General features: G+C 39.8%; 1 protein-coding gene across 2 annotated transcripts in view; it reads left to right on the top strand.

Annotated features, from left to right (window-relative positions):
• Positions 1-21,373, top strand: part of SCML2 (Scm polycomb group protein like 2) — a 114,870-nt gene extending 93,497 nt beyond the window's left edge. Inside the window, exons 9-15 of one of the 2 annotated variants that reach the window (XM_030933997.1) lie at positions 1,297-1,417; positions 3,359-3,562; positions 4,882-5,064; positions 13,792-13,905; positions 14,899-15,153; positions 19,747-19,898; positions 20,961-21,373. In XM_030933997.1, the coding sequence (XP_030789857.1) occupies positions 1,297-1,417; positions 3,359-3,562; positions 4,882-5,064; positions 13,792-13,905; positions 14,899-15,153; positions 19,747-19,898; positions 20,961-21,089 (1,158 nt within the window). In that variant the 3' untranslated portion in view covers positions 21,090-21,373. The remainder of the gene's footprint in view (positions 1-1,296; positions 1,418-3,358; positions 3,563-4,881; positions 5,065-13,791; positions 13,906-14,898; positions 15,154-19,746; positions 19,899-20,960) is intronic. The other variant, XM_030933998.1, reaches the window with a different exon arrangement.
• Positions 21,374-27,993: the final 6,620 nt, after the last annotated feature.

The raw sequence follows: 27,993 nt of genomic DNA, 5'->3' as shown, positions 1-27,993 counted from the left end.
AAAAATTTTTTACTTTTTATTATGAATATGTAATACTTGTATATATTTATGGGATGGGGTCTATGTTATATTTGGATACAAGTTGTGATTTTCTTCCTCCCCTTAAGGGAGGAGTGCAGGAGCACATTTTCTAAATAAATGTACCTTTATTCAATTTGCAGTGTTAATGCAAACATGCTATCTTGGTATGTCTCAAGACAAAGGATTCAGATTTCAGATTTTTAAAATAGTGAAAGAATGACATGATCAACCCAGTAATTATAATTCAGTACTGAAAAATAACATGATTGTGTCCAGGCAGTAGTGCATGCCATGTAATCCCGGCACTTTGGGAGGCAGAGGTAGGAGGATTTGTTGAGCCCAGGAGCTCAAATCCAGCCAGGGCAACATAGTAAGACAAAAAAAAAAAAAAAGTCACATTTTTTGTTTCTTTAACATTGATAAAAAACATTGTATCAATGTTAAATAAACAATAATGTGATTTACTAGATTACTGTCAACCCAAATGACAGTCATTAATTTAAGCAAATAAATTCCAGCAACATTGAATGTTCTGTTTTTTACTCCTTTGCTCCTGCCTTTTAAATGTCCTCTGTTATTACCTTTTCTATGCACAGGTGTCCCTTCTCTTATATTGGAGAGTCATGTTTGAAGGTAGCTCCTGGAAAACCACAAGAGTTGATGTAAAATAAACAAAATACTAGTGAACTTTAACAATGCTCAGGAGACATTGGTTCTTATAGGCGATAGGCATAATTTTGTATAGACTTTAGCAAGCCATCTGTTGTGATTTTGTCAGAATTATTGTATGTAATATGGAGAAATATGGGTTAGACACAGCGAAGACTAGATGAGCAACTTCTTTCTGAAAATAAACTCTGTCCTCTGCCTTGCTGAGATTTTTTTTCTATTGGATGTACTGCTCTGGGTTAGAGATTTACAGACTTTTCTTTAGCAATGTGAAAAAACTTGTCTTACAGGGAACCTCAAAAAATAAAGTTAAGTTTTACGGAATAAACTAATTTGGCTAAGGTGTGATTAGTTGGAGCAGGAGTAGGACAGGGAATCCCAGCCATCTGGTCTCTTCTTCCCCTACCTGGACAGTTCATGGACCTCTGAGAAGCTCAGTTTGGAAAGTTCTGCAGTTCATGGCACACACAGGGGTTTCCAACCTGAGGACTTCTGATAACTAATAATTTTGTAAACCAATGATATTTATAATTTTCTGACTTTCTTATCTAAGAATATATTAATGAGTATTTTATACTTGTATTTTTTTCCCTTTCTTTTTAACAGGAAAAGCCTTTGCCTGTGATATGTTCTACATCTGCAGCTTCTCTAAAATCGCTGACCAGAGACCGTGGCATGTTATATAAAGATGCCGCTTCTGGGCCATGTAAAATAGTGATGTCTACAGGTAAATTCATATTTTAAAAATAGTATAGAATTACTAATCTTTTATCCTGTATTATTTTCAGTGTCTTTGAGGTCCTGGAAATAAAATAATAGGGGAAAAAGATGATAATATTAAATATTTATCTTAACATTTTTCATATTAAAGTATTTTGAAATTCTGATTGTTCCATTTTACATTAAGGAAAAAGTCTTTAAATACATGAGTCACTTGAAAATTGAGATACTCTTAAAGTATTTTATCCATTTAAGTAAGATTTATGAAATTTACATTATTGTCAAATCTATTCTTGTTTTCCCTTTATCTCATTTCAAAATTTGTCTTTTTGTATTGTATGTATTTTCAAAGCTACCTCAAACCTTTTCTTAATGCCTTTTAAAAATTATCTCCCTTACACTGTCCTATTCCCTGGACTTTTTTTCCTTTTAATTGTTCTTTCCTGATTAAAAGTAAATTTAGTTTTTTAAAAATAGAAGTCACTTTAAAAATGATTGTTGTAACATATCTCATTTTTTTCAGTTTATTATTTCTGATTTTTAATTAGCAGGAAAGACTAGCTGAATGGATATAACACAAAGGAGATAAAACATTGAAATCCTTGTTTAGCTTCACTTGTATTCAGTAGAATTTGTCCATGCCATCAGCACCGTGGGTTGAATTTTTAATTGCTATTTCATTTCTGAAAGATAACATAGTCTTTCCTCTGGCTGTTGCCACAAAGTTGAATTGTATATTTCAACAGAGCAAAAGTGAGAATGATCAGTTTTCTTATACTAAATATAGACTATGTGTGTGTGAAAGTTTTACAATATTAATTAATGGATTAAAAATGTGCTTCTTAGGGGAACAATTTATTTTATTTTTGGTAGTAATGTGGCCTCATGTTTTATTTTTTTGTTTGTTTTTCGTTTTTTGAGACAGTCTCACTTCATCACCCAGAGTGGAGTGCAGTGGCGCGATCTTGGCTCACTGCAACCTCTGCCTCCCGGGTTCAAGCGATTCTTCTGCCTCAGCCTCCCAAGTAGCTGGGACCACAGGCATGTGCCACCACACCCAGATAATTTTTGTATTTTTAGTGGAGATGGGGTTTTGCTGTGTTGGCCAGGCTGGTCTCTAACTCCTGACCTGAGCTGATCCACCCACCTCGGCCTCCCAAAGTGCTGGGATTACAGGCATGAGCAACTGCGCCCAGCCTCCCTCATGTTTTTATAGTGTATATTGATTTGCATTTGTTGATTCTCAGTAAAGAAAATTATTGGAAGTTGGCATTTATGTGATTATAGATGAATTGCTTCTGTATCATATGCTTTTATTATACTAAGGAAAGAGTTTATTTTAAAGTTTTCTTCTGTGAATCTTGGTATATATAGAAGGAACATTTTTATTTTCTTAAAATTAATAAAATATTAATATATATCAATAGAACTTAACTGTTATGTATATCTTAAATTATGTGGTTACTTTAGAAAATATAATTGAGGTGCAGTATTGGTGATTTAAAAGAAATTCAGTTCAAAAAAGAGCATAGCAAGATGACCCGTTTTGAAAGGAAATTCTTGTACTGTGTATACAATTAAAAGATGAAAATATTCATCTGTCTTTGTGCCATTTTATATAATGTGGGAATGTATGAAGAATTGTTTTTGTGATGTTCCTAAAATGTCTATAGGTTTTATATCATCAGTTTGGACAAGATTCTAAAAAACTGAGTAAACATTTTGATGGTTTCTTTGTGGGTTCAGTGTGAATGTATGGTTGCATGAATGTAAAAATATATTTACCTACATATTTTTAGGTAACAGAAATGATCATTGATATTAACTATATTTAGGTTTTCTGTGAGTGAAGTGGCTAGTGGGATATAGTAATTGATTATGTAGTGTTTTCACAAAATTTCTTTTAATCAGTCTCATTGTTATGTCTGCATACGTATTTTTCCTCAAGTCTGTGTCTATGTAAACAAACATGGAAACTTTGGCCCTCACCTGGATCCGAAGAGAATCCAGCAGCTGCCTGACCACTTTGGCCCAGGCCCCGTGAATGTGGTGCTTCGCCGGATTGTGCAGGCCTGTGTGGATTGTGCCCTTGAAACTAAAACTGTTTTTGGATACCTGAAGCCAGATAATCGTGGAGGAGAAGTGATAACTGGTATACTTATCTAATACATTGTCTAATTCAGGCCCTCCCCTCCCCTCCCTTCTTCTCCCCTCCCTTCCCTCCTCCCCCCTCTCTTCCCCCTCCCCCTCCCCTTCCTCTTCTTCTTTCTTCCTTCTTCTTCTTCTTTTTTTAGAACAGGGTCTCACTCTGTCACCCAGGCTGAAGTACAGTGGTGTGATCTTGGCTCACTGCAGCCTCCACCTCGCAGGTTCAAGCGATTCTCCCACCTTAACCTCCTGAGTAGCTGGGATTATAGGCATGTGCCACCATGCCTGGCTAACTTTTGTATTTTTAGTAGAGACAGGGTTTTACCATGTTGCCCGGGCTGGTCTTGAACTCCTGGCCTCATGTGATCTGCACACCTTGGCCTCCCAGAATGCTGGGATTACAGGTGTGAGCCACTGCACTTAGCCTGTGATATTTATTATATTAGTATAATAGAATATTTATAGGAGTTATATATTTATAGACTTTAAGCCCTGGTTTGAAAAGTTTACTTTTAAAATGGACAAATGATGTCAGAATAATGTAAATTGGGACAAAAGTCACAGATCCTTCATTTTACATGCTGTGTTAAGCTCACTATAGGCAGAGTACCTTGGTTGATAATATATTTTATCTATAAGAAGCTCTAAATAAAAATGCGACTCAAGAAGTCATTAAGCAAGAAGATACAGTTGGTAGCTGTGATCAGACACCACAACATTCATACCCATGGAATATTTGGAATAGAAGGAAGTGTTACATAGATCAGTGAGTTTCTGTTGTTGTTGTTGACTTAAGAATATTTTCAAATGAGGATGTTTTTACCAATACAGGCTATTGTGTTTGAATGAGAGGAGCTTTTATAATTTAAGATTATTTCTTTATGAATTACAAAAACCACAAATTAGACTTATAATACCTTTCCTAAAGTGATGATTTTTTAAAATATTAGTGTTGTATGGCCGGGCGCGGTGGCTCATGCCTGTAATCCCAGCACTTTGGGAGGCCGAGACGGGCAGATCATGAGGTCAGGAGATTGAGACCATCCTGGCTAACACGGTGAAACCCCGTCTCTACTAAAAAAAAAATACAAAAAACTAGCCGGGCGAGGTGGCGGCGCCTGTAGTCCCAGCTACTCGGGAGGCTGAGGCAGGAGAATGGCGTAAACCCGGGAGGCGGAGCCTGCAGTGAGCTGAGATCCGGCCACTGCACTCCAGCCCGGGCTACAGAGCGAGACTCCGTCTCAAAAAAAAAAAAAAAAAAAATTAGTGTTGTATTTCTCATCTCTCTGAGATTACTCTTGACACCCTTTTTTTCCCCAATAGCCTCCTTTGATGGGGAAACTCATTCCATCCAGCTCCCTCCAGTGAACAGTGCATCATTTGCTCTTCGCTTTCTTGAGAACTTCTGCCACAGTCTGCAGTGTGATAACCTTTTGAGTAGCCAGCCTTTTAGTTCTTCCAGGGGTCATACTCACAGCTCTGCAGAGCATGATAAAAATCAGTCAGGTGAGAGAAAATGTAAACTCTTATAATTCTGTTTAACTTGAGAATCTTGTATAATTGTTTTTCCTTGTGTTCTCCTCAAAGTAAACATTTTAGCCACAGTGAACTAATTAGAAATGTATAACATGTAGTTGTTTTTGTTCATTCAAAGTAGGAAAGTAATTTCTTGTATTCATAATGAACTTGAGAATCAAAGCCCATGGATTACTTACGTTTGGCTTCATTGTGACTACCTCACAGAGTTAAACATTCTCTATTAGACTGAAGTGTGGCTTTAAAGTTACTGACCTTTATAATCCTAAGAAGTTAGCAAAGCATGTTGAGCCCATTGGCTATAAAGATTTTGTTGCAGTCATCAAGGTTTGACAAATGATGATATGATTTTGTTGTTGCTTTTTGAGGCAGAGTCTCGCTCTGTCGCCCCAGGCTGAAGTGTGGTGGCGCAATCTCAGCTCACTGCAACCTCCGCCTCCTGGATTCAAGCGATCCTCCTGTCTTAGCCTCCTGAGTAGCTGGGATTACAGGCACCCACCACCATGCCCAGCTAATTTTTGTATTTTTAGTAGAGACAGAGTTTTGCCATGTTGGCCAGGCTAGTCTTGAACGCCTGACCTTAAGTGATCCTCCCACCTTGACCTCCCAAAGTGCTAGGATTTACAGGCGTGAGCCTCCACACCCAGCCTGTGATATGCTTGGATTTGACATTTGAACCATGGTTGCTTCTCTTCCATAAGAACCCCAAACTGATGCCTGAATGAGAGGGTAGGTATAAGATAGCCCTGTAGAACCAAAAGCGGGTTTCTTGCTTCTGATCCCTAAAGCAAGAAAGCTCTTCCAGCTTTTATGCAAGTGCTCTTTTGCTTTTTGGGAGCGGTTTGTCTCTTTTTCATGTGACTTATGAAAGCTAACTATGTTTTACCGATCATGGCAGGATTGTATGTGGGTCTTTCAAGAGTAACTGAGATTCTTAGGTGTTACTGCCGCATGGTTTTCTGGCCAGGTGCTGCTGATTCTGGAAATACAGAGTACCATCAGACTATCTTTTTAAGTCCAGGGATTCTAATTCACGTGCCACTCAAGTGTGAAGCGTGGGTACCATGTCTCTAGCTACTACTTTTTTTTTCTGGTCCTCCTGGTTACCCACACCCTTCTCCTCTACTTCAGTGACACCTCTCATATCCATCCCCTTTTTTTCCATTTCCTTGTTACTACCCTGCTTCAGACAGTACTAACCCCTTCTCTGGTTTAGTAAAGCAGGCTCCTAACTGGAATCCTCTTTCCAGTTTCTCCCCTCTGGTGTAGCTGTCCAGTGAGTCCCTTTGAAATAAAGGTATGATACTGTGACATGCTTGCAAAAGTGTTCATGGAGAAGCAGTGGCATGGAGAGCACAGGTGTTGGAGTTTGTCAGACCTGGGTTCCAATCCTGGCCTTGTAATCTCTATGCTGGAAGAGTGTAAAGTCTGACCGGCCTACATTTTAATTCAGTTCCTGCTGTTAACTAGCTATGTGCCCATAGACAAAGTACTGAGCCTCTCTAGTTCTCAGTTTCCTTATCTGCAAAGTGGATACCTCTTTAGTTGTGAAATTGAAAGAAAGTATTTGTAAATTCTTAACCTACATTATGCCTGGCATGAAGTAGGAGCAATAAAAGCCAGCTGTCAGAACTAGGGGGAAGAGGAAGAGTGAAGTTTCATGTTTTCGTGTGATATTATCCTTTTTTTTTTCCTTCTTCGGGAGAGGTAGGAGGTCATCAGAAATGGTAGGAAATTTGGAAGATGGCTAGAAAGGGAAGGGCCACCTGTGTGGGAAGAGGGGTGTCTGTGTATTGATAGGTTTTCTGTTTCTAAGAGTAATGTGGGGAAAAATATGAGTTGGAGATGCTGAGAGTACAATTTCCTGATTTCTCACTCTGTTGCCCAGGTTAGAGTGCAATGACACCATCTCGGATCGCTACAACCTCCGCCTCCTGGGTTCAAGCAATTCTCTTGCCTCAGCCTCCCAAATAGCTGGGATTGCAGGTGCCTGCCACCATGCCTGGCTAATTTTTGTATTTTTAGTAGAGGTGGAGTTTCACCTTGTTGACCAGGCTGGTCTCAAACTCCTGGCCTCAAGTGATGCTTCCACCTTGGCCTCCCAGAGTGCTGGGATTACTGGCCTGAGCCACCATGCCAGGCCCAATTTCCTGATTTCTTACACAAAGCATTAAGAATGCCAGTAATTTACAAAACCCCATTCTTTGAAAGATTTTAAAGAAAATGTAATTCTTCTTTAAATTGAACACAGAATGTTTGAATTTTCAGATTAATCCAATAGTAATAGGTAACTATTTGAAAAAATACACTGAATAATCCACATATTTTACATTATTTTAAGGGTTATTAATTTTCTCTCACAGAAAGCTTAATTTAGCCATTTGAAAGTGGCTTTGAGTTGGAACTCTTAGGTTTTTAAGTCAGCTTGTAGTTAAAGAAGTTGCATGTAAATGTTATGAGGTTGATTATTACTAAGATTTCATGTCTAGTATCCCATTTCTCTTACATTTTTTAAAATAAGGGACTCAAAAATAGTTTAAAATAGAGTGCTCTTCTTAGGAGACTTTGATTCTGACCAATCTTGTGTTTGCACATTTTAGCAGTAATTTTAAAGACATTTTACTGAAGTATAGTATACATAGAGAAAATTGTACATGGAATGTAGCTTGATTAATTTTCATGCCTGTATAAGCAGTCCCTGGTTGGAAAAGTAGCTATTACTAGTACCCTAGAAGCACTGCTAATGTGTCAAACCCCCTTTCATCCACTACTACCCCTCACTTTGCACATGGATACCTACTGCCCTGACTTCTAGTACCATGTATTACTTTTGCCTGTTTTTGAACTTTATAGAAATGGAATTATACACCATTTACTCTTGTGCCTAGCTTTTTTGGCCCATCATTATGTTTGTAAGATTCATCTGTATTGTTGCATATAGTTAGATCATTCATTCTTATTGTTGTATAATATTCTGTTGTATAAATATGCTACCGTGGTATGTATCCATTTGAGTGCTTTCTGTTTTGTGCCCTTATAAGTAGTGTTATGTTTTGTACTCTTATAAGTAGTGTTATCATGAACATTCTATACACGTCTTTCTGTTCCTGTATCTATCTTGGAGGGAATTGCTAGGTCACAGGAAATGCATAGATTAAGCTTTAGTAGGTACTGCCAAACAGTTTTTCAAAGTGGTTGCCTCAATTTACTCTCCTATCAGCTCTCTGCTTTTTAAAATAGATTATAATTCTCAGGTGAAATTTTTTATTTGATCTTTTCTGTCCATTTTTCCTGTTTTCGTGAACATATTCATCAAAATTGCATTATAGTCTTTGTCTACTGACACCAGTAGTTTTTCTCTCAATTGGTTTATGGTCTTACTTCTTTGCATGTTTACCACTATTTTTTGGTATGTGGGACATTGTATATAAAGGATCTGCAGAAGCTCCAGATTTCTACCTTAAAAAGTTTCCTCTTTTTTAAGCAGAAAGAAGGAGGGCTCATTCCATTCAGTGATTGAACTGGGTTGGGGCTAAATAGCAGTTTTAATAAGACTCAGTCTATCTCCTGATTCCTCGCTATTCTTCAGGTGTTACTTTCCCAGGCTTTTGATTGAGAACCTGGGAATTCCCTAGCTCCTTAACCTTGAAAGACTATGGGGAATTGTTCTTCCCTCCTTCAGGGGTTTGCTGCTCAGCTCTTCAGCCTTCTTCCTCATGTATTATCACAACTTCACACTTGTGTTTAGGTGGCTTGTGTGTTTGAGCTAGACCTCTTCACCCCGGTGGGTCTTTATTTCTTAAGCGTCGTGAGACTGTGAGAGATTTCATCGTGCCTTTTAAGAGTTTTTAGCCTAACTCCCCAGCTTCCTGTATAGCTCCAGAACTTGGCAAATGTCCTATAGGGGAAAACCAGCTATGAGTTTGAGTTTCTGATTTGTCACTCCAGCTGTGTGAAGCTGCTAAATCTTTTTTGATTTATTTTTGCCTAGTTATAGCCCTCTGCCTGTGTCAAGTTCTATTTTCAGTGTAGTGCCAAGAATCAGCAAATTCCTACAGGGAAAAAATATGACGAGATCTTCAGTTTAGACTAGAATGGTTCTTCCCCCTCTGGAATTTGATTTTATTAGTTCCTATGACTGCTATACCTTGAGGATGCTTTTCTTATAATAACTTTATTGAGATATAATTCACATACCATAATTTCACCCTTTTAAAAGTACACAATTCAATATTTTTTAGTGTATTCACAGAGTTGTGCAGTCATCACCACTATCTTCATCACCCCAAAAGAAATCCCATACCTGTTAACTATCATCCCTCAATGTCTTTTCTCCCTCACCACTGGAAACTATTTATTGACTTTCTGTCTTTATGGATTTTCCTATTCTAGACATTTCATGTTAATAGAATCATATAATATGCAGTCTTTGTGTGTGGCTTCTTTCACTTAGCATAGTGTGTTTTTTTGTTTGTTTTGTTTTTTGAGACGGAGTCTCGCTCTGTTGCCTAGGCTGGAATGCAGTGGTGTGATCTTGGCTCGCCGCAGCCTCTGCCTCCTGGGTTCAAGGGTTCAGGCGATTTTCCTGCCTCAGCCTCCTGAGTAGCTGGGACTACAGGTGCCCACCACCATGCCCGGCTAATTTTTGTCTTTTTAGTAGAGACAGGTTTCACCACATCATCCAGGCTGCTCTCGAATTCCTGACCTCAAGTGATCCGCCCATCTTGGCCTCCCAAAATGCTGGGATTACAGGTGTGAGCCACCATGCCCACCCTATGTTTTCAAGGTTCTCCCATGTGGTAGCATGTATCAGTGCTTCATTCCTTTTTATGGCTGAATAATATTCTGTTGTATGGCTATATTGTATTTTGTTTATCCATTTATCAGTTGATGCACTTCTGGATTGTTTCCACTTTTTGGCTATTAGGAATGCTTCTGCAATGAACATTTGTATATAAGTTTTTGTGTGGATACATGTTCTCTCGGGTACAAACCTAGGTGTGGAATTGTTGGGTCATATGGTTAACTCTGTTTAACTTCATGAGGACCTGACAGACTTTTCCACAGAGGCTATACCATTTTACATTTCCATCAGCAGTGAATGAGGTTTCAATTTCTCCTTGTAAACACTTGTTATTGTCCATCTTTTTTATTATACCCATTCTAGCAGGTGCGAAATGGTATCTCATTATGGTGTGATTTGCATTTTTCCAATAGTTGATGATGAGCATCTTTTCTTGTGCTTTTTGGCCATTTGTATATCTTTGGAGAAATGTGTGTTCGAATCCTTTGTCCATTTTTAATTGGTTTCATTTTTTATTGTTGAGTCATAAGAGTTCTTTGTATATTCTAGATACAAGTCCTATATCAGGTATATGCTTTGCATATATTTTATCCCATTCTTTGGGGTTGTCTTTTAACTTCCTACTTTTTTTTTCTCTCTCTCTCTTTTTTTTTTTTTTTTTTTTTTTTTTGCGACGGAGTCCTGCTCTGTCACCCAGGCTGGAGTGCAGTGGCGTGATTTTGGCTCACCGCAGCCTCTGCCTCCCAGTTTCAAACAATCCTCTCAGCTCAGCCTCCAGAGTGCTGGGACTACAGGTGTGTGCCCCCACACTTGGCTAATTTTTGTATTTTTAATAGAGATGAGGTGGCATGGTTTGACTGTGTCCCCACCCAAATCTCATCTTGAATTATAGTTCCCATAATCTCCACATGTCATGGGAGGGACCCAGCAGAAGGTAATTGAATCATGGGGGCAGTTACCCTCATGCTGTTCTTGTGATAGTGAGTGAGTTCTCATGAGATCTGATGGTTTTAGAAGGGGCTTTCCCTGCTTTGCTCTGCACTTCTGCCTGCTGCCATGTAAGATGTGCCTTTGCTCCTCCTTTGCCTTCTGCCATGATTGTGAGTCCTCCCCAGCCATGTGGAACTGTGAGTCTATTAAACCTCTTTTTCTTTATAAATTACCCAGTCTCAGGTATGTATTAGCAGCATGAGAACGGACTAATACACTGGCCTTTTTTTAGTTCTTTAGACATGATTTTCATTTTTTAGTTCCTTGAATATATTTATAATAGCTGATTTAAAGTATTTGTCTAGGTCAGGTGCAGTGGCTCACGTCTGTAATCCCAGCACTTTGGGAGGCCAAGGCGGGACGATCACTTGAGGCCAGGAGTTTGAGACCAGTCTGGCTAACATGGCGAAACCCTCTCTCTACTAAAGATACAAAAATTAGCCAGGTGTGGTGGCATGTGCCTATAATCCCAGCTGCTTGGGAGGCTGAGGCATGAGAATCATTTGAACCTGGGAGGCAGAGGTTGCAGCGAGCTGAGATCATGCCATTGCACTCCAGCATGGGCAACAGAGTGAGACCGTGTCCCAAAATAAAGTATTTGTCTAGTAAGTCCAATGTCTGGACTTCCTCAGGGACAGTTTCTGTTAACTGATTTTTTTCCCTTTGTATGGACCATATTGTTTCTTCACATGTCTCATTTTTTTTGTTGTTGAAAACTGGACATTTAAAAATCATATAATATGGCAACTCTGGAAATCAGATTCCCTTCTCCCTAGGGTTTGTTGTTGTTGCTGGTGCTGTTTAGTGACTTTTCCTGGACTAATTCTGTAAAGGCTGTATTTCTTTGTTAAGAGTAGTCACTGAAGTCTGCTTGGTTAGCTTAATGTGGTTAATGATTGGGTAGAAATTTCCTTAAATACCTGGAACCAGTGTATCTCCCAGCCTTGGCCAAGGGGTGTGTGTTGGGACATAACGTCAGTGCTCCAAGAGGCAGTTTGTAAGTCAACTTTGTGCAGAGCCTCAAGGTCAGCCAGAGATGAAAGATTAGGGTGTTCTCATGTCTTTCCTGGGCATGCATATATACATCCAAGCACATGCATGTGAACTATCTAGATTCCCAGGAATATGTCTGTGTTTTTCAAAGTCTCCTAGGGGGCATCTTATACCCAGTTTTTCCTTTTAAGCTTTTTGGCCAGCCTATTGTTAGCCCTGACTGGTAATATGGTCTCAGGCAGCTGCAAAGTTAAACAGTTGCCACCATTTTCCCCCATCAGATGCCCTGGAGATGGGGTTGTTCACACAGAACAAGCTGTAATGTAGGTCAAATAAAGACAAACCCTGAAAAGGAGCTTTTCAGTGAGCTTCAAGACTGGTCTAAGTGATAGTTCTCTGGGCATGGGGCTTTTGGAGTGCTCCAAAACCATTATGTCCCCATCCAGTGACTATTGCATGGCTGTTTTTCACACCTGCCGTAGTTGTGAAGTGTTGATTTTCAAGGCTACTGTGAAAATGGGGTGAGGGGGATTATATTAGGGCAAGTTAAAATGCCATAGAATTTGCTGTTTTTTTCTGAGATCCATTCATTTTTCTTAAACACTTTGGATTGTGGGAAGTCTTTAATTTCCAGAGTTTTGAAAAAGTTAGTTTTTATAGTTTTTGCCACTGTTTTCAATGTTTTTATGAAGGAGTAGATTTTTGGAGGTCTTTGATCAGTCATCCTGGAAGTGCTTCTCTGATGATTTAAAAAATACTTTGTAAATTACCTGGCTTTTCCTAGTTATCTCTGTAGGAACACTTTCCTCCCTTAGCCTTACTACAATACCCAGAAGCAGAAGTCGAGTCAATTTTATATTTGTTTCAGCCCCAAATAGTAGAGCATACCTAGCTTCGTAAACTTTTCATAAAGCATTAGTACATTACATATAAATGATAAAGATGTTTTCTAATCTTGCCGAGATTCTGAGGGAAATAAACATTTATAGAAAACTGTATTTTAGAACTCGAATTTTCCATATTAAGTTGGTATGAAAAGCCAACTTTCCTTAGAATTTAATGTCTTAATTAATTGTAGAAATTTGAGATATGTTTTGCCTGTTGGTTTTATAGTCCATTATTAAAAATAAAACTAAAGTGGTAAGAGCTCTACCGGACTCATTGGGATTCACTGAGTAACTAGATTGAACTAAAGGTTACTCATCATGACATTTTGAGCAGCATGCCTGGCCCTCAGCCGAAATTTTGAACCAGATGAAGTTTGACTTTGATACTCATTGCAATCTTTCTTCTCTTTTGAGGTCTACTATCAGACTTTTAAGATTTTTCTTATACCTTATTTGTCCTTTTAGTTAGAGGTTAAATCAGGATATTTGTTGATACTTAGGGTATAATTGATGATTAAAGCTGTCTTTACTTTCAGGATCATGTTTTACAGAGTGGTCCTTTAGGTAGAAGTGTGTTTGGTTGAATGATAAGTAAGCAGTAGACTTGTTTTAAGGGTAGCTCTAAGCCAGGATTGTTACTTAACAAAATGGATGTTCATTATACCATATCTTTTATTTAATTTCTCTGAAGTTTTAACTCCTCCTGCTCATGGGAGCAATTTTCCCAGGCCATTTTAGACACATTTTAATGGGTTGCCTCACTGCCTTGTGAGATATTTAGAGAGATCTGGTAACCCCATATTAAGAGTTAAATGCTTTTTAACTCTTGAATATTATTTCAGTGAAAATATAAAATAGGATGAAATAGACACATGTTATTCAAGAACATCAAATAATTGAGAAGTTGTCAATGAAGGTATTGTAGGCAAATGATGTAGAAACAAGTGTTTCATGCTGATGATATGAAAATGCTTGAGTATATTAGTTCGTTATAACAGACAACTGTTTTTCCTTTGAGAACAGCAAAAGAAGATGTAACAGGAAGGCAAAGCACCAAACGATCTCCTCAGCAATCTGTACCATATGTTGTTCCTCTCTCTCCTAAGCTCCCCAAAACAAAGGAGTATGCATCTGAAGGTAAATAGCATTTACACCTCCCAGGATTGGGAAGAAATGTTTCTCTGCTACCACTTGTGTATACTCTTGGGGTGGTAGTATTGGAGGTAGAGAGGTAAATTTGCCTAAATAAGTTTGGCAGTTAGGCTACTACTTGGACAGCTTTGTTGAACACTTCATTCCCTTCAGAAGTGCACGGCTGTTATTTCTCCATAGAAAAAAAAAATTATAATAACCTAATAACCTTTTTCCTTCACTTTTGTATTGCTAAAAATTGGTAGAAAGAAGAATAGAAAAACCTGCTGCCTTTCTCCAGAGAAGGTGTTAACTGCCCAAGTAGTAAACAAATGTTAGAAACCAACTGTATGATCATATTATAACAAATAGTAATGAAGAACTGCATTTCTAAAAACATGCTTTAGTGAGGTGTTTATAGTCTTGGTGGCAAGACTGGCAAATGATAGTAAGTTACTATGAAAAATATAGGTGATATGGAATCACTTTGGACTGTAGGACAATGTCCATTAATATAAATGCCAAGGAAGGCCAAGTCGCGTGGATCATCTGAGGTCAGGAGTTCGAGACCAGCCTGGCCAACATGATGAAACCCTGTCTGTAGTAAAAAAAAAAAAAAAAACCCAAAAGATTAGCCGGGCATGGTGGCAGGCACCTGTACTCCCAGCTACTCGGGAGGCTGAGGCAGGAGAATCGCTTGAACCCAGGAGGTGGAGGTTGCAGTGAACCAAGATTGCGCCACTGCACCCCAGCCTGGGCAACAAGAGCAAAACTCTGTCTCAATCAATCAATCAATCAGTGCATGCATCCATACCAAGGAGAGGATAGCCATGAACTTTGTGTTAGAGCGTTGTGATTCAGTATAGCACAAGTTAAGTGAACTTGCTAGGGATGAAATTTTTTACCTTTTAGTAGTATTTGAATGAAATTTTTTACCTTTTAGTAGTATTTGAATTGTAAGTCTATTGAAGATAGCCTCCTTTGTCTTTTTCCCTGTAGAAGAACCATTGTTTGCTGGGAGAAATGCCATTCCCAAAGAGGAAAATCTTTCAGAAGATTCTAAGAGCTCATCACTAAATTCAGGAAATTGTTTGAATCCTGCCTGTAGAAATCCTATGTATATTCATACTTCAGTCTCCCAGGATTTTTCTCAAAGTGTGCCAGGCACCACAAGTTCACTCCTAGTTGGGGACAAATCATCCCCCAAGAGCAGTCCCCATGAAGTTAAATTCCAAATGCAGAGGAAAAGTGAAGGTATGTTCAAAAATAGTGGCTCTCAATGTGTTTGTCTTTTGCCTTGAGATTTTCATACCTAACAGCATCCCCTGAGAGTATCACATTGGAGAAAGTGCTAAAATTTGGGAGGCTGAGTCCTCCCTTTCACATCACTGTCAGGTCAGACCATTATGGATCCTCCAATCCTCTTGACGGCACAGAACTGTCTCTGGGGATCTGGATCACCAACCATGTCTCTGATAGAGACTTCTCAGATTAGTAGTGCTTGAGCAGTTGTAATTTATCATTTGCTTGGGTACTGTCTGGACTCACAAATCTCTCATGACTCTGAGGCCTGGAAAGACAGTCCCTCTCCTTTCTGTTGTACACTTTTCTTAGTCTCTCTTGAGACCTTTCCTGGCCTTAGCCTGTGTTGACTCCTGGATTCGGGCTGGCATCTTGTTACCACAGCCACACCATTTCCTCATTCTCCACATCCTTCCTCAGACCCACCAGGAAGACATGACGTGTATAAGTAGGGCAACATCCTGTTGCCATTTAGAAAGAGCCAAAACAGGTCGGGCGCGGGGTGGCTCACGCCTGTAATCTTAGCACTTTGGGAGGCCGAGGCGGGCAGATCACCCGAAGTCGGGAATTCGAGACCAGCCTGACCAACATGGAGAAACCCTGTCTCTACTAAAAATAAATACAAAATTAGCCAGGCATGGTGGTGCTGCATGCCTATAATGCCAGCTACTCGGGAGCCTGAGGCAGGAGAGTCGCTTGAACCCGGGAGGCAGAGATTGCAGTGAGCCGAGATTGCGCCATTGCATTCCAGCCTAGGCAGCAAGAGCAAAACTCCGTCTCAAAAAAAAAAAAAAGAAAGAAAGAAAGAGCCAAAACAGCCTTCAGTGTGCAAAAAGGGCTAATACCCTGTACCTTTGAAGGATTAAGGGTGCAGGAGAGTGAGGTTGGGAATAAGTGTCTTGTCCTTTTTCTCCAGGTAGGCACGTAGGCGAGGTTGAGTGTAGGAAGTGGGAACCCTTGCCTTTGATCATGGGTGTTATCTATGGGCAACCACACTGTGCACACCCCATGACACATTTAATGTTGTCAGCCCCATCCCTTCTGGAGATTTTCTCTGCTTTTAGAGTGACATGGTTTGCAGTGTCTAACAATAGATGCTTATTCCATAAGGGCTAGTATACCCTGCATTTTAAAGTATTTTCACAAAGTTTGACCTTTTGAAGATAGGCCTTCAGTATAAGATTACTTCTAATGCTGAGTATCTCACTTCGAAATGTATGTCAAACACTGTTGTGCTAAGGTAGCCAGTATTGGGGCTTCAGAAGGCTGGCTTCTGGTCTTCTTAGGAATGTAGAGACTAATAGTAATAACATTGCTTTCTAGTAATTTACTTACTGGTAATAGAAATAATAATCATCTTCATCACTATCTGACATATGCCAGGCATATAATATTTCATATGGCCTCCTACATGATACTGTTACAACAATTCCTTGAAATGTAGGTGCTGGCAAGCATTTTCAGGTGAGAAATTAGAAGTCATGGCCGGGCGCGGTGGCTCAAGCCTGTAATCCCAGCACTTTGGGAGGCCGAGACGGGTGGATCACGAGGTCAGGAGATCGAGACCATCCTGGCGAACACGGTGAAACCCCGTCTCTACTAAAAATACAAAAACTAGCCGGGCGAGGTGGCGGGCGCCTGTAGTCCCAGCTACTCGGGAGGCTGAGGCAGGAGAATGGCGTCAACCCGGGAGGCGGAGCTTGCAGTGAGCTGAGATCCGGCCACTGCACTCCAGCCCGGGCGACAGAGCGAGACTCCGTCTCAAAAAAAAAAAAAAAAAGAAGTCATTTGGCTGAGTCCCTCAGCTAAAAAGTGGCTGGGCCAGTCCTTGAACTCAAACACTCTGACTCCAGGGTTGTACTCTTAACTTCTGTAGTACTTACATCTCCCAAGAACAGATACTTATTTTCATTAGAAACTGTCCAGAGGTGCCATTACTATTATTTTTGAGGCATTTGAACTGTTACCTAGAGCTGATTCCACTCCTGACAGCCAGTGATGCTCACACAATTTCCTGTCCTGCCTTGTCCCATTATTCGAATGAAAAATATTGCTGATCTTTATTATAGGAAAGAAATCCGGTGATGTCGTGGGGAATCAGATCACTTTCATACTTTCATTATACTTATTCTATAAATATTGATTGATATGCCAGTGTATATAAGACAGAACCGTTCAGGAGAAAAGCATGACTGGACTTTGATTATTTTTCACATGATTAGTTTGTTTCATGTAATTATTTGAATAACAGTAATGTAATGGTTGAAAACTTCTCTGATTGTTTTGAAGGTGTAGGCCCAATTAAATTATATTTTCATAATAGACTAAAAATAGAAAATCTTATGGTTTTATTTTTAGTATAAAATTAATTTTATACCCCAAATCATATCTTTTTACATATAGTTTATCTGCAGTAAACTGTAAAACTAGTTACATGTTATTCAAAACATAAATGTACCAGATTATGACAGAAACCAGAAATTCCACAAAAATATAAGTTAAATTAGAGATATGATTAGCTTTGCCAGTGATTTTTTTTCATGTTACATTGTGTCTTTGTTGAGTTAAAGGAGATAGTGTTTCTGTCTAAATTGTCAGAATGCCTTAGGCACAGCGTGGTCTACACCGTCATCATTTTTACTTGGGTCGATACAGCCCAGCAGAATTTCTCTGTAGATATGGCCAACATTTTTTTCTGTGAGTGAAGGGGAGAATATATTTTGGTATAGAGTTTTTATTTCACATCATCGTTGTGATGTTGGAAAGAAATAAAATTCAGAGCTACACACAAAAAATTAACCACTATAAGTTCTTTTATTTTCTGTTTTTCTTTACCCTTCCCCTAGGTAAGTACTTAAAATGCTTCTAAAATGGCCATAGCCCAGAGGGTAGGAAAGAAAGGGTACTCCTTTGGCTAATTCACACACAAAAAACCATCTAATTTGTGTTGACCGTCCTTGGTTAGAGAAACAAATCTTCCTAGCTAAGTACAAAATGCACTTCAGTTATCACACACTAACTTTAGGGAGTTAAGGGCTCTGGTTGAGTAAATGAATACTTGTCAGGACACAGATTTCATCACAACTTAGTAAAGAGTGCAGCTAAGACCATTTGAGATATGAGCACTTAAATTGTTTCATGTCTCAGTTATGTATTTTTTTAACGTATAAACCTTCAACCAAAATATGCAATTAAACATGATAAAGGAATTAAATGTTAAAGTTATTTCTGACCTAGCTTAGCAGAAAATAATCTTGTTTTCTTCAAAATTCAGATAAACGACCAGGCACGGTGGCTCACGCCTGTAATCCCAGCACTTTGGGAGGCCGAAGCGGGCGGATCACGAGGTCAGGAGATCGAGACCATCCTGGCTAACACAGTGAAACCCTGTCTCTACTAAAGAATACAAAAAATTAGCCAGGCGTAGTGGCGAACGCCTATAGTCCCATCTACTCGGGAGGCCGAGGCAGGAGAATGGCATGAACCCAAGAGGCAGAGGTTGTAGTGAGCTGAGATTGTGCCACTGCACTCCAGCCTGGGCGACAGACCAAGACTCCGTCTCAACAACAACAACAAAATTCAGATAAGCATTTAAGCCATGAGAGACAGGAATCTAAAGAGTAAAGTGATGCTAAAAATATTCTTATTGGATACATCAGAGAGATTTGGTAAAAGGACTACTTTGTTTATCAAAAATAATGGGATTATTGAAATTATTTGATTAAAGTGAACACATTTAAGCAATTAGAAAACTCAATTTGGCTAGGCGTGGTGGCTCATGCCTGTAATTCCAGCAGTTTGGGGGCCTGAGGTGGGCAGACTGCTTGAGCCCAGGAGTTTGAGACCAGCCTGGGCAACATGGATAAATCCTGTCTGTACAAAAAATATAAAGATTAGCTGGGAGTGGTGGCATGTGTCTGTAGTCCCAGCTACTTGGGAGGCCAAGGTGGGAGGATCACTTCAGCCCAAGAGGTCAACACTGCAGTGAGCCATGATTGTGCCACTGCACTCCAGCCTGGGCAACAGAGTGAGACCCTGTCTCAAAAAAACCAAAACAGCAACAAAAATACAAAACAAACAAACAAAATAAAACCAACTGTAAATTTGGGGAATTTCCATCAGATTTAGCTAGTAAAATAAACCTAATCTAGACAGATAGATAGAGATTGAAATTCCTTGGAAGACTTAAGAGAGAAGTCATAGGTTAGATTAGATTAACCTAATTTTACCCAAGTAACAGATCTTTTGCTGTATTTGCTTGTGGCCAAAGAGGCCTTGGATTGCTTAGTCTGTTTTGTGATCTTTGAAGCTTTAAGGTAACTTCTGAACCTGCTTTTGTTGTTTGGGGGAGGTCAGATGGGATGCTCTTATGTAGCCATCCTCACATCATCTTTGTATAAGCTTTCACAGTTGGAGTCTTGAGACCTTGTTGGGGAACTTAACAAAAGGTTCCAGAAATGAGACCATTATTCCCTACCTAACATCTCTTCTTTCAGGATAATGATCAGGTCAAGTATGATTTGTCTTTTTTCCCCCCCATTGAAGCTCCAAGTTATATAGCTGTACCTGATCCCAGTGTCCTGAAACAAGGCTTCTCTAAGGACCCTTCAACCTGGTCTGTGGATGAAGTGATACAGTTTATGAAACATACAGATCCTCAGATATCAGGCCCCCTCGCCGACCTCTTCAGGCAACATGTAATGTATCTTTTGATCCGGTTTTCCTGCCGTAATGCCTTTGAATGACCTCTGTGCAGGCCCTTCATTTGGATGCTGTGTGGATGGTGGGGGAACCCTATCAACTGATTTTTCCATATGTGAGAAAGGTTATTTTTCCCAAGATATTAGTTCCTTAAATGGTAGATTAATGGTCTGTTCTTTAAGTGAGTATCCAGGTGCTTAAAATACAAACTGCTTCACCTTCTCAAGATACAATGATTCAGCATTGCAACTCTCAGGTGTACCTCCCCTTTGTAACGACAGATACAAGGATCCTCCCCGACCTGCTCCCAGCTCAGCGCCAGGACCATGAGTAGGAGGGGTTGACCACAGGCTATTACAGGGTGGCCTTCCTCCAGTGAATCCAGCAACTGTATAAGATTAAGTACATCCTTTTAAACAGGAACTCACAAATACCAAATAATATGCTTCCATAACATAAATTGGTTAAGGTAATAAAGAATTTTAGGAGGATGCCTTGTGACTATTAAGTAATATTTTCAGTGTTTTCTAACAAATCAAATGAGTGATCTATTATCTGAGGTACCCTTTTCACTATTGCAAGAAAATTAGTAATTAGTTTTAGCATCTAACCAGCTTCAGACAACTGATTAGCCTTCAACATAATGACAACACTGTATAGCACATTTACAGTTTGCATTGATATTGACATATTCCTGGCCCTTCTCAGAAAGTTATTGATCATCTGAAATTAATTTCTATCATTGTTTTCGACCCTTTGTCATAGATATGTTTAGTATTTTATTTAACACACAGTGTTTAAAGTCAGATTGTTGGATACTTGGGACATTTCTTGAAGATACAAGGTTAAATTTTCTTTTTCTTAAATTTAAACTAAATTCATAAATTATCAAATGATGCTTCACTATATAAATTATATTTTTAATAGTTTTCAGGAAATAAAGCATATTCAGAGAATATATATCCGGAGTATACAGCTGCTCTATTTTACATGTTCTTATGTATAAATAACTTGATATAAAAGCATTATTAATGAGTATGATTTCCTTCTCTCTGTAGGAAATTGATGGGAAGGCTCTGTTCCTACTCAAGAGTGATGTGATGATGAAGTATATGGGGCTGAAGCTGGGGCCAGCATTAAAGCTGTGTTACTACATTGAAAAACTTAAAGAAGGAAAATACAATTGAAAAAAATATGTGTAAGTTTAGATTGGACATAATTCTCAGATGTACTGTTAACATTTTAATTTAAAAGTATTTCTCAGCAGTTTTTGTTTTGTAGACAGTTCCTATAAAAGTGTTTTATCAGAATTGCAGAACTGTATTAACAGTTCAGTCAACTTTTTTTTTTTTTTTCCCTGGAGTCACCAACCAGCCTCGGGAGGCACAGCCACCACTCCCCCAGTCTACTTCTTTAAAAAGCATTTGGCCGGGCGCGGTGACTCAAGCCTGTAATCCCATCACTTTGGGAGGCCGAGACGGGCGGATCACGAGATCAGGAGATCAAGACCATCCCGGCTAACACAGTGAAACCCCGTCTCTACTAAAAAATACAAAAAACTAGCCAGGCGAGGTGGCGGGCGCCTGTAGTCCCAGCTACTCCGGAGGCTGAGGCAGGAGAATGGCATAAACCCGGGAGGCAGAGCTTGCAGTGAGCTGAGATCCGGCCACTGCACTCCAGCCCGGGCGACAGAGCGAGACTCCGTCTCAAAAAAAAAAAAAAAAAAAGCATTTAACATGTTAGTATTGGCATATTCAAATTGCCAGTTCTTTATGTCTTTTTAAATTTTCATTGTACAGTTTACAAATATACTTAATGTAGTTAACAGAGAAAAACCTTTGATTTTGGTTAATCTTTATATCTAGAACCAAAACAGCTAAATCCCAAAGGGGAAAATATCAGGGATTGACAACTTATATAATTAAATCCATGAGAATTTTTCCTCACCAGAGAATTTAAAGGTGCACCTGTAGATACCATCTTTTCTCGGATGTTTTGTCTGATACTCTGTGGTGTTCTGTTCATGTTCTATCAGTATATCTAGAAAGGGAATAGCCATATAAATTATTTTCCTTTTATTATTTCTCTGTATGTTGTATTTGATCATATTTAAAGGAAAAAAGCAAGCTTATAAAGCTTATAAGCTTTCATAAAGTGTTCTTAACCAGTTTTTGATAAATTTTTTAAATTATAGGATAGAATTGTCATTTTATGCAGGAGATATTTATACTACGAGGGTTGTTTGAATGGAGTAAGATTAAATTTTTTCAGTAAAATACCTATTATTTTTAAACTTTCCGTATTTTCACTGAGCTTGGACATTTAACTAGGCATTCTTTTCTTACATCTCTATGTGAAGATACCAGTGTCCAAATTTTTTGAAGATATATATTATATGTGTTTATTCCTCATATGGTACTTTACCATATTTGTGTATTGTTTTATACCTGTAGGTTTACACACAAGTAAATCTTCTTTTTTCTTGAATTTAATCTGGCACTTTGCACTGCCACAGAGGTAATGATGAACTGTGTATATAGTTAGATGTTTCGATTTCGTAAAAAATATATGTCCATCGTTGGCTATCACCAGTACCTCTCAGCTTACTCTTCAGGGGATATGAAACAATCTGTAGATTCGTTTCCATACAGGGAAGTTCTCTGTCCTATGCAATGTTTCTAATTAATTTGCTTAGTTCTGAGCCATTTATTCTGCTACACTTCGAAAGATATATTAGTTCAGATTTATTGTTTGGGGCTTTATTTTATTTTTTTATTTTTTTTGAGATGGAGTTTCACTCTTGTTGCCCAGGCTGGAGTGCAATAGCTCGATCTCGGCTCACTGCAACCTCTGCCTCCCTGGTTCCAGCAATTCTCCTGCCTCAGCGATTACAGGCATGCACCACCACGCCCAGCTAATTTTGTAGAGATGGGGTTTCTCCATGTTGGTCAGGCTGGTCTCGAACTGCTGACCTCAGGTGATCCGCCCACCTCGGCCTTGTAAAATGCTGGGATTACAGGCATGAGCCACCGTGCCCAGCCATGTTTGGGGCTTTATTTTATAAGTTAGAACTTTGAAGAGGAAATGGTGCTATATGTTTATTGTTATTACTTTGTGTAACTTTGATGTAATGTCTATAAGCTATGAGAATCAGTTATAAAAGTATTAGCCATTTGTTGTAAATGCCAATAAAATATTCACCAGGGGCAAGAATGTACATTTTCTTTTTAGAAAACCAAATGTACTTTAGACATGAATGCAACTATTTAAAGAATAGCTTCATTTATGTTATTCCTTATATGTCATAAGATTCTTACTTAAACTTGGTCTTCTTTCAAGTTGTTTGTATGAAGATGCTGTACCCACTTGAACAGTCCTCAGGTGTTTACATAAATACTATGTTTTACAGTTTTCATATTTTAAAATATTAATAAAGTTAATCGCAACGATTCATTCAAAGCCTCAGGTGTGATTTTATTTACCGTTAACTGCATTACATTAAAGTGTGTATTTGTTGGAACTGGAACAGAGCCAGTCTAGTAAGTTTGTGGCTTTCCATGTCCAAATACTTGAGTTTTAAAACCTGCCCAGATTCTAATGCTAAACAGGATGCCTAAGAACCAAGGGCTGGTTTCTTACAGCTTCAATGAGACCCCAGCGGGGGCTGTAAGAAGTTCAGTCGATGAGCTGCATCTGTACTCAGAGCCTTTGTTATTTATGATATCATCAGTGATGTGAGATTGCTAGAAAATGCCCGTGCCCCGAGATGTCTCATCCCATCTGAGCCTGTACGCCTGGCTGGCAACTCTGGCTGCTCTTTTACCACTGGGGGCCAGAGGCCGCCTCCTGGATGCACCTGCTTTTGGCCCTCTGCCTTCAGATGGTCCAGCTGCCCCGGTGGGATACCCTTGGAGGACTGGGGTTTTGCATAGCCTCACTTATTCGGCCCCTACCCCGACCCCAGGAGCTGCGGCTCCAGCCGAGGAACCCAGAAACCCTCACTGCTCTTGCTCCCCAGCAGCGTGTCTGTGATTCACTGGAGACAATAGGGCCCTGACTGAGGCTCCAGGGGTGATGCTCAGCGACTGGAACGGGGGTGTCAATTTGAGTGATCTGAGACTTGAGTGATTCGTGGCTCCTTTTTTTCTCCTATCTGGCTTGTAAACTTTTAGTCTGCAGACTATCATGCTGTATTATCCTTCCTGTGAATTTTCCAGATGTAAAATGATCTTCCTCTGGCTTTGCCTCTCATTCCATCCTTTGATGCTTTGTAACCTGCAGAATTCTGCATCTTGAGCTCTATGACCTTCTAGGCACACCTAACATTTGCTTCAGTCTTTCGTCTGTGTGATTTCTTATTGTTGAAATGTCTTACAGTGCATGTTCTAGAGTGGGATTTCCCAAACTTTTAAACCAAGGCCTCCCTCTGCAGGCATAGAAACGCCATGCCCTTCTGTAACATTCAAAAGTAAAAAGTAAATACTGTGAGTAGTGACAGTGTAATTGGGAGGTAAAGCACTGCTTTTCCAAGCTGCAGAAGGGATTGTCCTCGCAGTTGGTTGAGTACATGAAGTAGGTTAAAATTTCGGGGGCTATAGCTTGATGCTGGAGCTTGCACACAAAGTCCCCTGAGGCTGATCCAGGCAATGTGGGAGAGCTTTAGGTTTGAGAGGACATGCAAGTGAGAGCCTGCCGTTGGAATGTGTGGGGGACAGTTCTTCCTCTTCTGGCTGTTTGCCCTATTTTGTCAGTAGGTTGATGCCACTAAACCTTAAGGGCGACACTCCATAGTTAGCACATGCTCAAATTGAGCTTGGCCACTCCCCCTGTTCTAACAGAGGCAACTCTCTTGTTATGGGATCACCTTTCTGGCTTTAGGGACACTATCAGCATTGAGGGGAGATCTTTAAGAAATAGGGGATCTAGCTCCTCCCCTCGAGCTGCCTCAACATAACAGACAAACCAGCGTTCATGAAAAGGAGAATGTCAGGACACTTATGACAGAGCATATGAGTCAGTGCCAAGTGCCCATAAGTGACGTGTCCTCATGCATCAGTAATTCCATGTCCTGTTCTCCTGCCATAGAACTGAAGCACTTAAGCACATGCATTTGTGGAAATAATCCCTCAGGGACAATGGGGCGGCCAGGGCAGGGTTTTGGCCTTGCCAAGCCCTGCTCCTCCTTTAGCCTCACTCCTCCACTTGGCTTTGGCTGGCTTCGGAGGCTCAAGTCCACTGACGTCAGGGGTGGGGTGGGTGCACATATTCCATAGGGGCAGAAATCAGTCCGTTGGGAGCAGCACACACATCTTACAACTTCCTTTTATACTCACGTAAGAGGAAAAAGATTAAGCTTTTCTGCAGTTAACGTATGGATTCACTGATGTGTTCTAAAGTGCTGAACATTGTTGGTACTTGCCACCATCCCAGCTTATCTTACAACTTCCTTTTATATTCACGTAAGAGGAAAAAGATTAAGCTTTTCTGTAGTTAATGTACCGATTCACTGATGTGTTCTAAAGTGCTGAACATTGTTGGTACTTGCCACCATCCCAGCCCTTCTTGGTTCCTCCCTGTCCTTAGAGGCATAAAGCCTGAACACGACACTTGCCACACTCCTTTACCGGTAGATGTGGATTCTTAGATTCTGCCCCAAGCGACCCTGTGCCCTGATTTGGGGAGGAGGGAGGTGAGGAGAAGCCGCTTTCTTCTGGTGGCTGCACAGGACAGGCTTTCAAGCATCAGCAGGAGGCAGATGTGGGGTTTGCCAGCAGCCTCTGAATATCATCTTGAGATTCACCCACTTCAGTCATGCAGGCAGCTGAGACACCTGGGGCAGGGGAGCTTCCCTGTGACTCTTGCACTCCTGAATTTCTAGAAACTTCTTCCCTCACCTTAGCCCCTGCCTTCCAGGAGCCATGTAAGCTTCTGATTCTGTATTAAACCACTTCCATTCTGAAGATTCAGAATGGCTCATGTGTTCCTGGCCAGGCTTGGACTTGTCTACCTTCTTCGGCGTATCTGTCCTGTAAAGGTGGCCCACTGTTCAGAAAGAAGAGTAAAACTTCCATAGAAAGGGCCCTTTATATTACCCAGTTTAAATAAACTAGCATATTTCATCAAATCTAAGACCTCTTTGATTGTAAGATGCACCACTGTTTATTAAACAGTAAAAGAAAATGCTACCTATTAAACTATCACCATTGATTATAAAATGCAAACTGATTTCATAGATGTTAATGTGAAAAGATGGGTGGCTTAAGACATAAAATGTTAGCTCTTAAAAGCGGAACAGGTGGTTTTATTGGTTTTATTTATTTTTTTATTATTATCTTTTGAGAAAGAGTCTCTCTCTTGCCCAGGCTGGAGTGCAGTGGTACGATCTCAGCTCACTGCAACCTCCGCCTCTTGGGTTCAAGTGATTCTTCTGCCTTGGCCTCCTGAGTAGCTAGGATTACAAGTGCGCACCACCACACCTGGCTTAATTTTTGTACTTTTAGTGGAGATGGGGTTTCACCATTTGGCGAGACTGATCTTGAACTCCTGACCTCAGGTGATCCGCCCTCCTCGGCCTCCCAAAGTGCTGGGGTGCCACCGCACCCGGCCTGAACAGGTGGTTTTAAAAGGTGAATGAAAAGTTACATTAACTGAATTGAAGACTAATAATGTAAGACCAAGGGAATGGCAAGAAAATGGCAGAGCTCGTCTGAGCTTTGCAACAACCTAGTACAAATTAAAACAAAAGCGATCTAATCAGATCTGCCCCAAATTCACAATTATCAAGGAGACTTTGAAATGTGAAATTATATCCATTATCGTAAGCAAAAAGCCTTACCACAAATGTGTATCTTGCCTTTAGGTATTAACTAGTACTAGGATGAAGCCATCGTATTTAGCAAGGCATGTAACAATTTCCTTGCATCCAGCCAAGGAAAAAAAGGGGAACTTGGAATGATTGTAGATTAAAAGACTCTTAAGAGTCATGTCACCCAAATGCAATGCACAGACCTCGTTTAGATGCTGATTAAAAGAAAACAACAGGAAAAATGCATACATGAGACAATCCAGGGAAAGGTGAATACTCAGTGGATATTAGATGATACTGAAGAGTTGCTGTTCATTTCTAACAATGGTGCTAATTGGTATTATAATCGTATTTTGAAAAGATGATGCCCCTATCTCTTGGAAATAAGTATCTTATAAAAATTTTACATATTAAATGAGATGATATCTGGAATTGCTTTGAAATAATTCAATGGGGAAGGAGATGCAGATGAAACAGGGTTGGCCTTATGTTGGTATTTGTTGTGGCCAGTGACACATACATGGGAATCCATTACACAAATTTCTCTACTATCATGTGTGTTTGAAATTTTCCATAATAAAAAGTTTATGCAGAATATAAAGACAATTTTTTCTATACTTTTCAGAGATGTCTGAAGTCAAGCAACATTCAATATACAGAGGGTTTCAGTAAATTAATGATCAATATTTAGACTTCTTGCTTGAGGTTTCTTAATATTAGCCAAAGACAGCTAAGCCACCTACGACTGAGAAGCACCTGTTCTTCCTGTTATGATTGAAAAGGAAACAAGGTTGCAGTAATAGATGATAAACAAAACAGGGTAAAGGGTCAACTCATTCCTTTGTCAGTAAATAATTGGGAGGCATGTAGAAAACAGGAAGACTTGAAGACACATATCCAGATAAATGGCAGGGTGGCAGGTCTGCCATTCTGTTGAATGAAATGACAGGTGTTTCTGAAACTCATCAGTGTATGGTGGAATCTGATGCTGCTTTCCTGGAGGAAGCGATGGTCAGAAAGGGAAGACCCTCATCCCTTCACCCATGCTCCTCCACACTCTGCCCTCTCCAAAGGGGCCTCTACCTCTGGGGTATTCTGGGGAATTCCTCCAAGTACAAGGGCTGGTGGTTTCAAAGTTGTTAGCACTCTCTCAGTTGGTTATTCCAGTTATTACCTCTCTAATTGTGTTTGCTTTTCAGACAAAGGGATTCAGTTCCTTTTTCATTCTTTTTCGCCATATACAGTTCTCTTCCATACACCTGAAGAAGCCCCTCATGACTCATATT

This window comes from Rhinopithecus roxellana, chromosome 7 (assembly GCF_007565055.1).
Source record: "Rhinopithecus roxellana isolate Shanxi Qingling chromosome 7, ASM756505v1, whole genome shotgun sequence".
Taxonomy (NCBI): domain Eukaryota; kingdom Metazoa; phylum Chordata; class Mammalia; order Primates; family Cercopithecidae; genus Rhinopithecus; species Rhinopithecus roxellana.
The sequence above is the reverse complement of the archived record's forward strand: the minus strand, read 5'-3'. Positions and strand labels throughout refer to the sequence as shown.